The 13,700-nt window shown below is 43.2% G+C and overlaps 1 protein-coding gene across 3 annotated transcripts in view; it reads left to right on the top strand.

Moving 5' to 3' along the window:
• The window catches only part of ccdc136a (coiled-coil domain containing 136a), a 28,800-nt gene extending 17,303 nt beyond the window's left edge, over positions 1-11,497 (top strand). For 2 of the 3 annotated variants that reach the window (XM_080504223.1, XM_080504222.1), the window contains exons 5-9: positions 1,842-1,959; positions 3,990-4,269; positions 4,423-4,554; positions 6,452-6,564; positions 9,217-11,497. In XM_080504223.1, the coding sequence (XP_080360349.1) occupies positions 1,842-1,959; positions 3,990-4,269; positions 4,423-4,554; positions 6,452-6,564; positions 9,217-9,229 (656 nt within the window). In that variant the 3' untranslated portion in view covers positions 9,230-11,497. The remainder of the gene's footprint in view (positions 1-1,841; positions 1,960-3,989; positions 4,270-4,422; positions 4,555-6,451; positions 6,565-9,216) is intronic. The other variant, XR_013936817.1, reaches the window with a different exon arrangement.
• The last annotated feature ends 2,203 nt before the right edge of the window (positions 11,498-13,700 follow it).

Below are 13,700 nucleotides of genomic sequence, written 5' to 3'. Positions count from 1 at the left end.
ACGAGGAGGGTAGAGGGACGAGGAGGGTGGAGGGACGAGGAGGGCGGAGGGATGGGGGGGTGGAGGGACGAGGAGGGTGGAGGGACAAAGAGGGTGGAGGGATGAGGAGGGTGGAGAGACGAGGAGGGTGGAGGGATGAGGAGGGTGGAGGGACGAGGAGGGTGGAGGAATGAGGAGGGCGGCGGGATGAGGAGGGTGGAGGGATGAGGAGGGCGGAGGGACGAAGAGGGTGGAGGGACAGAGAGGGTGGAGGGATGAGGAGGGTGGAGGGATGAGGGGGTGGAGGGATGAGGGGGTGGAGGGATGAGGAGGGTGGAGGAATGAGGAGGGCGGAGGGACGAAGAGGGTGGAGGGATGAGGAGGGTGGAGGGATGAGGAGGGACGAGGAGGGTGGCGGGATGAGGAGGGTGGAGGGACGAAGAGGGTGGAGGGATGAGGAGGGTGGAGGGATGAGGAGGGACGAGGAGGGTGGAGGGACGAAGAGGGCGGCGGGATGAGGAGGGTGGAGGGACGAGGAGGGCGGAGGGATGAAGAGGGTGGAGGGACGAGGAGGGTGGAGGGATGAGGAGGGTGGAGGGACGAGGAGGGTGGAGGGATGAAGAGGGTGGAGGGATGAGGGCGGAGGGATGAAGAGGGTGGAGGGATGAGGGAAACAAAGAGAAATCACAAGGAGGACGTTTGGAGAAAAAGTACCACCAACGTGGGAAGGGTGACTGTGGCCTGATTAGACTGCACACATGGCTTCTTCGCCAATGCATCATCGGACGTTCAGTGCATTCAAAGACAAGTCTTCGTTTTTGTCCTCTTTTTCACTTTGTGCAATCACCCCGTCGGTGAATAAGGCTCCTGAAAAATACACACATAAACACCCCCCACCCTACCCAGTTTCTCAGTATATAGTGTGCAATTTATCCAGCTCGCAACTAGTACACAAAACGTTTGATTATTCCTTATGAATGTATTCATAAAAACACAAGGTTACAGATGGTGTTGCTCCTTCACAACACGCTCACATCCTGCAGCCCAGAACATCAAATATGAGCAGGGCCTCAACGTGGGCCAATGGGACTGCTCTGTGTGCGTGTGTGTGCGTGCGTGTGTGTGTGTGTGTGTGTGTGTGTGTGTGTGTGTGTGTGTGTGTGTGTGTGTGTGTGTGTGTGTGTGTGTGTGTGTGTGTGTGTGTGTGTGTGTGTGTGTGTGTGTGTGTGAGAGAGAGAGAGAGAGAGCATGTGAGCATGAGGTCATAATGAGGAGGGACACAGAGACGTCCAACTCCTGACATCAGCACTGGGCTGTGCAGCTGAGCCCGGAGTGGGACTGCAGGAGGGGAGTTATGTTCATCCAACTCTTTGAGGGAATTGTCACGCAAAATATATTTGCTTCTCAAGCATGGCACGATTCCAACTGGGTGTAAATTTGAAATGAATTGTTTGACTTTAAAAAAAAAAAAGTCACAAATATTATTTGATAGTAAATGACTTTAACTTGTACCCTTTTAGGCTAAAATCCTAATTTTAACCCTTAAGAAGATATACTCTGCATTTTCCCCATATTATTATTATTATTATCAACAACAACAACTATAAGAATAAGAATAATACAATGAGGCTTGTATTTCTGCTGTGTCTGTATATTAAATATTTAACAGGAACAATCTAAATCCTGTGATGGAATTGCTGAGCAAATGAACCTATTAGAAAAACAGTCAAGCTCTGTCCTTAATGTGTATTTCCACGAGGTCTGACGTTGCCAAATGCACCTGCAGCTAAAGCGGAGCTCCACTGACCTCTGATTGTTTTCCTTAAAAATGTCTTTATTGCCGACCTTCCCCATTCTGACAGGTGACGTTGTCCTGCTGAAGGAGGAGTGCCGTATGCTGAGGGAGGAGTGTCAGACCCTGAAGGAGGACAACAGACGTCTCTCTGAGCGGCTGCAGCTGCTGCAGAGACAGAGGACATGGTGAGAGGTCAACGGCTGTTCGCTCATCAGCTGTGCTCACTGGATCAGCTGGAGGGGAGACCCTCTGGAATCCTCCCCCTCGCCCAGGCCCTGCCTGGCGTCTCAGTCGGGAAGGACCGGCCACCTGCCTTAATGACTGCTCTAAATGTGTTATATCCTAAGAAGACTTCGCTTTAAGTGAGAAAAAACCATCTGGTGTTTAACTGACAAGCAATTACATTTAATTTCCAGATAGATCCTTCATTCCTAATGATTAAAGCGCTTCTGAAATATTTAATGGACAATTTTTACTAATTTCATAGCATTTTTGGAGACACTGCGATGTAATGGTGAAAATACTAGAACTATTTGATGGATAGAAATTCCACAGGCAAAAAAAACAAAACAACCAAACAAGTGCCTTCATTAGTTTTTATCTGGCCTTTCACAAGCTCTGAATATTAATATTAATTCAATCTATTCATTCAACCACTTTATCCCATGTAGAAACAAGGCGAGCAAAGTAGCTGATTTCAGATGACGAACCAGAGAACGATCATCAATCTATTAAAGGGCAAAAACAGACAAGAACACACACACACACACACACACACACACACACACACACACACACACACACACACACACACACACACACACACACACACACACACACACACACACACACACACACACACACACACACACACACACACACACACACTAACACAGTGGTGTCAAACACATTTTAGTTCACATGCAGTGCAATTTGATGTTGAGTGGGCTGGACAGGTAGAATAATACCATAATAACCTTTAAATTTAAACGATAACATTTTCGTTTGTTGTGGCGGAGAGTGAGGGAAATGTCTATTTTTTTTCCATAAAACCCAAACGGTTACTATGGAAACTTACTACAACTGTTGTATTATGCATATTTTAACAAACTCACCCCGGCAGCATGGCTTTGAGGCTGATGCTAGTTTGGCAGCATCCCTGATATCTGAGTGTGAGTCTCAAGTCTAACCCTTAAGACATTTGTTTAAAAAATAGCATGTTTTTCCTTTTTGCTGTATTAATTTATTGGTCTGTATGTATGTATTTGACTAACTTTTCACTGCTCACTTGTGTGCCCCCACTCAGTGTTTTGCACAGTGATGTTGCTATCTTGCGGGCGAGTTCGCATCGATATGAGCTAGCGGCTAATATACTTGCGATGATAACTCAGTTCCACAAACAGATGCAGCGTTGGTGAAGGTCTGCACTCTACCGAGGGCACGTTCTTGTTGTCATTGTCTTGGCGGTTTAGTGGGCTGGATTGGAGCCTCTTGTGAGCCAGTTTTGGCCCGTGGACACTCCTGCACTAAGACCTACGTTTACCAAAATACGCATGTTGGTTGGAAGCTGAAGCACAAGGAGAAAAACCCCTACCTAAGTTCAGTTTACAGACAATAATTATCCACAGGGAGATCATGCAAATTATCCAATTTCACATTTCTTTCTAAAAAACATTTGCTCTCACAGCCGACAGCGGCTGTGAGAGCAGTGTGTTGCAGAGTAATCATGTATAAATACTCTTCACAACTAGATGGCAGCACAGAACTTTGCTGTTGAAATCGAAACTGAAAGACGTCAGTCTCGTTAATCACCACCACCTGCGGCTGCTACCATCTTATATCAAAGTACTGTGTCAGTGACAGTGATGGAGAAGTTTTTGAAAAGGAAGAATGCTAACCAGGATATCAGCTCTTCATCCATCAGGTCCAGGTTTCACACTGAGTGAGTCAAATTTAAAAAAAAGAAATTGGGAAATACTTTTTTTCTGTATTTACTTGATTCATGTTGATAAAACTTTGATGGGAATGACTTTATATTGTTAATATAGGCTACAGAGTTTCACATTTTAAAAATTTTGGGTGGCGGTGTGCCTCGAGATTTTTCCAAAGAAAAAAGTGTACCTTGGCTCAAAAAAGGTTGAAAAACACTGCAATAGGACACGAAGACGAGTTAAAACAGCACATTAGAATAACCACCGTCTCCTCCACCCTCCAGCTCCAGTGTGTACCTGTCCCTGAAAGAGGAGGACGGCGAGGAGGGGCCCACAGAGGGGAAGGAGGCCGAGGTGGGCCCAGACGAGGTCATGACGGAGAGCTACATGACCATGGCCCAGTCGGAGAACTGCCGCCTGGTCGACGCCTCCATCCAGAAGAACATCTCCTTCGATGGGAAATCCGCGACGCCGACGGGCTGGAATGGCGGCGTCGGGGAGATCTTCTCCCTGAGAGACCAGCTGAAACAGGCGGAGGAGAAGGCCTCGCAGGTTCAGAGAGAGGTACGGGGGGACAGCGTGTCATAGGGAATACAAGAACATGTCAATAATCCAGGCCTAGTATTGTTCAGTGTTTTTTTTTGCGGGTTTTTAAATTCAATAAAACACAATTACGTCGGTGATGAAGATCGATGGTTTGACCTCTGTGTCCGACAGTGTGACGGGCTGAAGATGGAGCTGCAGGAGCTGCAGATTCTGTATGACAGCAGTCAGAGGGAGCGGGCGGCGCTGGAGGAGGAGCTGCGGTGCTGCAAGGCAGAGCTGGAGAAGCTGTCGGGGGGAACTCAGGTGAGGAACGAATAACACAATCCGGTCCCGTTGGCATGACACTAACACGGCCGCAACGTCAGTGCCAGCAGCTCTGAGTGATCAATAATAGGATATTCAGTAGTATTAGTGTTATCTTCATTGCATTCTAGCCTCCGGTCGTCGTTTTCACTTCCAAACTGCTATGAATTCTTTCTGGAAAACAATTTTCGAGCTCTGATTTTCTACATGACTGAAGAAATAAAACATTTTTTTTTTCCTTCCTCTCGACTCTACTCACGTTACACTGTGCTTCTCCTCTGTCTGTTGAGCCCACTTTTGTACGTGTCCCATAATGTAGAAGTGTATGTTTTGATATGAGCTGACCTGGCCTGTCAACCCATATCACTATTTATTGTGTGCTTGGGTTGCGGGGGGATATTACCCCCCCCCCCCCCCCCCCCCTTCTGTGTCTGTGTCCTAACCGCCCTGTGACAGCGATGCTTAAATACAGCTGTTAGACAAAAACACAAAATCTGTGAAAAAAAAAAAAAAAGAGAGAAAGTATTTGGGCTCAAGGGAAATAATGCACGCTGCACTGCTGCAGACCATATTTAGGGCAAAAGGAATTTAAGGACTTTTGCAGGATACAAACTATTCTTTACATTCATTGCCTACTCCTTTTAATAAGAGGCTGTATGAGAATCTACTCGCAATGAAATGAAATATAATGCAATCGGCGGTATGCCGATTTACGCCTGTGCAACTCTTACATAATAAGTGCTTGGAAGTAGCGGTAATCTGAAACAATCCGGCAGGATTTGTGTGTTCAAACACTTCTACCTCGGCTGCTACTTTCTTTTAAACCGAAAAGAGCCTTGATTTAAATGATTTATTTCTCATTACGTCAAGGTACATTCGCTCATTACTTGTCTTTCTTTTTTTTATTGCATTAGCAGATGAAACTTCAATTTATTGAAAAAAAAAAAAAAACCCTATAAAAAAAGATCATGTTTTTTTAAACCGTGCTTTCATGCCCAGACTGACTTGAGTGCTCGGAAAGTTGATTATTATACAGTTTTTTAAATAGAGTGGGTAGAAATGTTGGTCGTTGGGGACATATAGGAACCCAAAACAAAGCACCAACATGTGGGAATTTGTATTTTGTTTTATAAAAGATGCCGTAACATTGAATATTTATGTAAAAAAAAAACAACTAAGGTGGTCCTTTATAATAAAGTTGAGCAGCCAAAAAAACAAACAAACAAAAAAAAAAACCAAGCCCCGGATCTGAATCTGTGTGTTTTGTCAACAGGAGCTGTGATGGGATGTCTCTGCTGTTGTGTCAAACTGTCTACTCGTGCCTCATGTCTCTGCTGCTGTCCTTGTTCTCTGAATGTCCATGACCTCTCAGCCTGAACCACCACAAATCCTGTCAAACGTTTCAAAACCAAACTATCTCGAAAGACAAGGATAGAGAGACTCATGTACTTCTACATACTGGTCTCTCTCTCTCTCTCTCTCTCTCTTTCTCTCTCTCTCTCTGTCTCTCTCTCTCTCTCTCTCTCTCTCTCTCTCTCTCTCTCTCTCTCTCTCTGCCGCCATAACGTCACAAGCAGCCAGTAGATGCCACACAGCACTGCTCACACAAACTCACGCTGAGTTGATATTTATGTCACCAATGAGTTATGCATTGTTTGTTTAATGGCAAACATAAATCACTCCATCATGGCCCTTTCCCTTTGGTATCGCAGCTTTTAATTTAGTCTCTGTGTTGTTGTTGTTGTTTTTTTCATAGCGGCGATTCATTTGTGCTGTTGTCACATCTCCTTATCTGTGGGTTTATTATTTGGTTATCTCAGTCCTTTCATTCGTTCATCCATCCCTTTCATCCCCATGGTGCTTGTTTTTTTTCTTTTTCTTTTTGTCCCTTCCTCAGAGATTCATCCATCCGTCTGAGCACCCTGTTCTCTCCATCCCCTTCATAGGAATGATAGTAATTGTGGCTGTGGTCTGGTGCTGGTTGTCGGAGCTGGCGTCCCAGAGAGCAAGGTATGGGAGGAGCTTATCTCCGTCTGACGCACACGCAATAGATGAGTTCACCCAAATTATCAACACAAAAGCATTTTCTTACTCGCGTCGAGCAGAAAACAAATACGACATTTAAAGTTGCATCTGCTCAGAGATATGGGATGTAAAAAGCAAAGAGGGTAATTTTGTTTCTGATTACTACAGACAATCTGAGAAAAAATTTCATTGACAAATCGACTTTGGCAGAAAGTGGATCATTTAGACCCGGGAGACGCTTCACAGTAAACGGTCGTAGTAGTTTCAGTTTATCTAAAAGTGCAGCTCCGAAACAATCCCAGCAAGGTTATTTTGCTTAAACAACTCCTGTAAACACGCACACACACACACATTTATGCACGCGCACACACGAGCAATCAATAGGACGAGTGAATTTGAGGCATAAAAGCAACAGCTGATGCCAAGGCTGAAGCCTTTTATGTTTTCCCTTTGAAAATGTACAAAAGCAGTGTGTCCCCCCTCCACTGCTTCAAAAAAAAAAAGAAGAAGAGAAAAACAACAAAAGAAATTAAAAACAAATCTCGTCCACCAAAAGTGTGTTATAGTTAAATTACAAAAGCAAAAAAAAAAACCCAAAACAAATATAGAACATTCTCTCCATGCTTTTAATATTACAATAATCAAATGTATTTCCTCTAATTTGGGTGAACTGGCCTTTTCATTTATTCCAGGACTTGGTTGATTTATATCTTTAATACAAAGAACTATTTATGGAAGGTCGGACAACGGACGAGTAGGCAGTTTTGCAAATTATGACCATTCTTGTCTCGAACAATATTTCATTTGCAAGAGTATTTAATTGTGGGAGCCTCGGTGTTTGCTCACTCAGGTGGAGATGGCAGGACTTGGAGCCACTCTTGTGAATTTGTGTTAGCAAGTAGCAGGAGGATGCAGCAGTCAGGAATAAGCCACCCTGGAAGTTCACTAATTAACATAGTGTGGCCTGTGTGCTTAACAGTCGGCACAGCGGCATGTAAAACAATAATTAGAGTTCTTTAAGAGAGGGAACTAAGAGTCATGGGGTTGTCACTACAACAGATGCAGCATTTAAATCCTGAGCATATGAAAAAAAAAAGAAAAAATCTGCTGTTGTCAAGTAATAGTCACCGCATGTATTATTAACACTTATTCATGTGGAGTTTCTCTCTCCAAGCGCAGTGCATGAGGTGTGGAAATCTGTGACCTTTTGAGGAGAAAATGCCTTTCAGTGACTGAAAAAAACCATATTTGGATTTGAAGCTTTTGTTTCTAAATATAAACTTTCCTAACCTGGTTCATTTTATTTATTTATTTTTTTTTGGAGTGCTTTGTCTCAAATTATACACACATACTTACTATTCTAAGCGAATTCCTACTGTTAGTAAGTAGTAAGTGAGACCCACTGCAGTGCAGTGCGATTATCCATACAGTGTGCTCGGAGCAGTCATTAAGTTAAGTGTGAGAAACAATTCTGGCGCCCGGCAGTCACAATTTTGGCTACTTAGGGAGCAGAAGCAGAGGCAGCTGCATCCATAAGAGCCCCAAACCTCACAATACAAATAAAGGCTACAGTGTCGGCCGCACAAAACGTTCATCTATAGAACATTTCGTCTGTGTAAATAAGTGTATATTTCAGAGATGGCCGGGGTCAAATGTTGTGCTCCGGCAGCGGAATATATAACAGCGGAACCGAAATAACCCTATTTCGTTGGCACAACACTAATAGCCAGTTGATATGTGACGAGGAGTGTGACTGCAGGAGGAGAGTGCACAAACTGAACTGCATCCTCTGATCCAGTCTTGTGCTGCAGTTCCTCGGTGCCGACCAAGTTTGGAGAAACAATGGAAAAAAAGATAGTCTAATTTGCTTTTAGCGTTCTAAAATCTATAAGACTATATGATTTTAACAAAACACATCCTGCAACGCAGCGGATCTATAATGACCCAATGTGGCCATGCGAATTTAAACCAGGCATTTAGACCAGGTAAGAACTCACTGTTCCGTATAAGAGGTAAAAACAGCGGTTTGTACCCTGCTTTCCCCCCCACGGCGAGCTGGAATTGACTGGAATGACCTCACGTTGAATAAAAGCCGTACAGGAGGCTGACGGATATACTTGGTGGGTTTAGGGATGGAGCTTTTCCGAACACAGTCTGTCCACGTGTTCGTATTGCAGCAGTCACACTTCCACTAACAGATTGCATCACTGCAAAAAAAAAAAAAAAAGACACCCGAGATGGTTTTAATCAGAGGAGCAAACACACCCCGAATGACTGAATGAAGAAGTTTCACCAGCAGGGCATCCAAGTGAAAACAGGCTGAGTTTTTTTTTTTTTTTTTTTAAATCAAAAGCCCTCCTTTTCCCACTGAAGCGTTTCACACACAGTTCAGCTGACCTCGTCTTGGCCAGCCGTTGTCCAGAGGAGCCACTCTCCTCCAGTGTCAAACCAACCTGAACACGGCCACCAGAGGCTTGACCGCCTCCTCGTCTTTCCTCTCCGCGAGAAAGCAAGGGTGCACTTTTTTCCCTCGACAAAATTCCGAAGCGGGTGAAAAGGGCCTGGTAATGGTTAATCAATGAGTGACAGGACGCCTGTGCCAACTGGTAACACTGCTCTTTTCATGTCTTCCCTCAGGGGAGTGAGGTAGGCTGGAGGTCCATTGTGACTATAACTGCAGCCACAGCAGTACTACTAGCCGTGAATAGCTTATTGAGAGCCCTCGTCCGGAGTTGACTGGACGGCTGACAAACAGCACGGGGATGGACGTCTGCTTCAGGCCAGCCCTCGCTCCCTCCTCTGCCACGTCCGTAGAACTGAACTGGAATGACCGAAATGTAACACAGCTGATAACTGTAGTAAAAAAAAGTAAATAAAAAAAAAAAAAAGTGGAAAAAAAAAAAGAAAAAAAGCATTTGGGAAGTGTGACCAGAGACGGTACTAGAAGCAGCACACAGACTGAGAGTCGATGTGCTCAGTCACAGTCGAGATTGAAAATAGCGGTGAGGACGAGCCGGCCCGCAGAGAGACGCCGCGAGGACGGATCTGTCCACTCAGTGTATGATAGTGCCGAGTCATTCCTCCTCTGTGTCTGTGGATATGATTTTGTCTCCTTTGACAATGTGATGAAGTTAAGTTGTTGACGTGTACCAAATGAGCTTCTTCTTCTTCTTTTCTTTTTTTAAACCTTTATTTAACTATAATTTATTTACCTGTTTCTTAAACTGTTGTTGTGTCTCTGATAATAATGGAAAAGTCTGGACATTGAATGCACTGAATACAATGAAATGTACTGTACATACTGTATACCCTACAGGCATTAACCGGTCTGTTCACTGCAGAACATTTAAATGCAAAATTTTTATGAAATGATGGAGATTTACACAGTTTTACCTTGCCATGGATACTCTCACCCTTTATAATTGATCAGATGTGTAAATACAAATTTAAAATGGCACGCAGACAATTTGTTACGAACTAATATCCTGTCAAACCAGGCACGTCACGCCACCCGTGTGCTGGCCTGAATTTTCTTCTCCTGCCTTTTTTAATTCACAGGTAATCAAAATGCCAGAAAAAAAAAAAAAATCACAGCAGTGCTTCTGACTTCTACATTTTATGGCCATTTCTGCAAAATTACATCTACAGTATAGTACGACTTGCCGTTGTCTTGTTCTGTGCCGGTGCAGATGTTTTTCGGACGCTAATGTAAGAAGAAGATTCTGGTTCTGTGTCGTCTTGTTTTCTCAACATTTTAAATCAATGTCAATTTCAGTGAGGTGGAATCAACTCTTCGTTCCTTTTTCTCCATCGGGATTGCATTGGCTTGTTTGGGTTTTTTTAATTTGTTTTTGTTTTCACTGTTATTGAATTTGACTGAATTTTAAAGTGGCTGTCGATTGTTTAAGGTACAGAATTCAACACACGTCAGCTTTTCTAAAGATGAACTTTACGTGACAAATCTGCGGATCTGATGAAAACCAGGTCAGATCACAGATGCAGTGACATGAAGCTCCACAGTTTTTTTAAATGTTACGTTTGGACCCAGGATACTTAAATGGGAGGTTCTCAAAAAGAATGGGTCCAGCCATCAATTATAGAAAATGTATACATATATTGAAGGAATGTGTTTACATTTGTTAAATGTTTTAGTGTGAAAACGTATAAGAACTGCAAAAAGCATGCTAGAAAACACATAGAAGCACAATATATAATTTATGTTGGTTATGTGGTCTGTTACTTTGTATGACGTGTAAATAGGTGTGACATATAGCACTATGGGAGGGATATTTCTTAAATCCATTTGTAATAGCTTTGTAGAAAGTCTAATCTATTTTGAAAGAGCATCGTATATTTGATAGCCAAAATGTATGCTACAGTATATAAATGTTTATTTATGGTGATGTCATTCCGAGGAGTCGCTGACATCGCTTACCATTTTCAGGAGCTCTGTGTTCGACAGTGGTGACGCCATCGCATGCATTTTAGATTGCGGTTGACCTCGGATGCAGGAAAAAAAAAACCCATGTTGGCTTCTGGATTTCTTTCAGTTTGAAGTTTTATGAAATGTGGAAATGTGTGATTAAGCGAAGCTCTGATGAACAATGTCTGACAGGAGTATTCCTGCATTTGAACGCAAACCAGGGAAACGATTTGCCACTTGACTGCAAGATGTCGCCGTCGCTTCAATGAACTGAAACAAACTGAAGTCCCATTAAAGGCAATTGCCCTAATGAATATTGTCTGATTCGGGATGTGCTCATTATATCTCAGCTTATCCCATGAAATCACAAGCTTCTGTATCTGTTTCTCAGCTTGTTGCTTTACACCTGGATAGCATTGTTGTTTTCAATATAGTTGTGGCTATTTTGTTACCTGGAGGTCTATTTTGCACTGTAAATGACTTGGAAAATGAATAAATATACCCAAACCACATGATGTCTGAGAGACTGCTTTTTCTTTCGGGGGCGATGTTCTCACCGGCCGTCATAGTCACAAGGTCTCAGGTGTCGTGGAATCCCATTCATGAAAACATCAGGAGTCGACTTGAGTGAGACGCGGCTCTTGGCTGGAGTTACATTACAGGGGTTGTGTAGATATTAATAACGTGCGCTCCAGAGACGTGACATAAGCTCAGACACGCGGCGTCTTTACAGACGGCGGGGAACCGGTGTGTCAACGTCGCCGAGGAGACCTCCAAAGTACGCTCATTACTCCGTTGTCACGGCTCGCGGTTTGCTAAGTTTAAGTGCAGCCAATTATCTAAAAGTAGTCTGGATGTTCAGCTCTGTGGGAATCCAGTCGTGGTTTACCTTCACTGAACGGCCATCTGTCACTGCGAGGTTTCATATATTATGTTTCCAAAGTCTGCAAATGTTCCCCTCAGATTCTGAATCGGGTTTCTGTCTCATTTCAAGTCAGAATCATGGCCAAAGAAATAAAATGTGTCTTAACTGCTGAAATGTCAGGTTCCGGTCCACAGCAAAATCTAATCAACTGCCCCGTGGCCTTAGGCCTATCTGTCCAGCAAATTCACCCTAAATCCCTTCTTAAATATTTGATATATTCAGCTGACAGGCTAACAGGGAAAAAGCTAATTAAAAAAGGTAGAAATCTGACTGCGAGAGCAGCCATGGGCAAGCTCTGGAGATATAATGCCGACCCAGCAGTGTCCAGGTTAACAGATTTCGCTCTGTGGTGTAGGTTTTTTGCTTGAAGTTCTTTACACACACATTCTATGTCTTATGAGATAGAGAGAGAGAGAGCGAAACTTGAAAGTAGGTGTCATTTTCATGTCAGTGAAACTTTCTGAAAAGATTCGGTGGAAATTGTTTGGCCTGGATCTTGCGTGTTGGGGAATTAGGTTCGAATCCATCATAAAATTATCCAGATATACAAAGTCACAATGTCCTGCCTCTGTAAATACACTATCAATAATCTCTTTCAAAGTAAAACTTCTTCTATTCTCTTGCCTTTCCTTAATATTATTATCAAATATCAAATTTCATGCGACATATGAGACATTCCATCAGATTTTTTTATTGACGGAAAAGCTGTGATGGAAACAAGAGATGCTCATGTCGTTGTTGTTTGAATTATTGCTGGTCTCGCTTCCTGTTGACTGAATCCGCAGAGAAAACACATTCTTTATCTTTATTACTGAGGAATATTGGCAGTATAGTGAACCATTAATCTGCATCGCAAACGTCTTGCTATAATCACCCACTTTGTTATATGAGTAGAGCAAAGTTTTAATGTCCTCAGGACAGTTTGTGAACATTAAAAATAAAATAAAAAAAAAAAGGGGGGGGGGGGGGGGGTGACGAGTAAATCCTCTGTCTGAAAGGAGACCACTCTAATGTTACTGAATGTCCACTCAGCTTCCCGGGAAGCTCTGACTCCATTCAAGTGAGAAGATGATCTAAATATATTCTTGTGGCTTCACAGTGTACGTGACTCAGATTGTGTTTGGAACAGTCGATTAACCAACAGCTAAAACTGCAATAAGGGGAAGAAAAAAAAACAACGAAACAAAATAAAAAAAAATTCTGAAAACAGATTTTCATCATTTGAAACTGGTGGGACATCGACTCCGGAACCCCTGCGGAGTCCACACTGACTATCCTGAGAATGCCTCCTGCATGTGTCACAGTTATTCTTACCTCCCACTACTTCATAAAGACTGGTACTGGCAACTGGTGTCACTGACATATTCACCGTGTGCTGAGTCACAGCTCCATGACAGACCCCGGACCTGCAGTCAGCACAGCGTTTTCTCTAAACGGTTCATTTTGCAGAGCCTATAGACGGCTGCTTATTCTACCGCCTTCTCTCCGGGCATGTATCGGTGTATTTCTGTCCTCCGCCTCACTATTAATGAATCATGTCATGTTGTCACGGGGCAGGGCTGGAGATGACACCCATTCCCACATTGCCTAGAAAACACACTCAAACCAAAGGTGTTTTTTTTTTTTTTTTAATGTGTGAACTGAGCTTTGAAATTTGAATTTAGTGAACTGAAAGGAAATAACTCATATCTTGTCTGCGACACAAGCTGATATGGTTTTGCTTGATGGTGCAGAAATTTAAATTATTGTTGGATATATCAATCGCTGAGTGAA

The sequence above is a fragment of the Blennius ocellaris genome (genome assembly GCF_963422515.1).
Source record: "Blennius ocellaris genome assembly, chromosome: 11".
Classification (NCBI taxonomy): Eukaryota; Metazoa; Chordata; class Actinopteri; order Blenniiformes; family Blenniidae; genus Blennius; species Blennius ocellaris.
The sequence above is the reverse complement of the archived record's forward strand: the minus strand, read 5'-3'. Positions and strand labels throughout refer to the sequence as shown.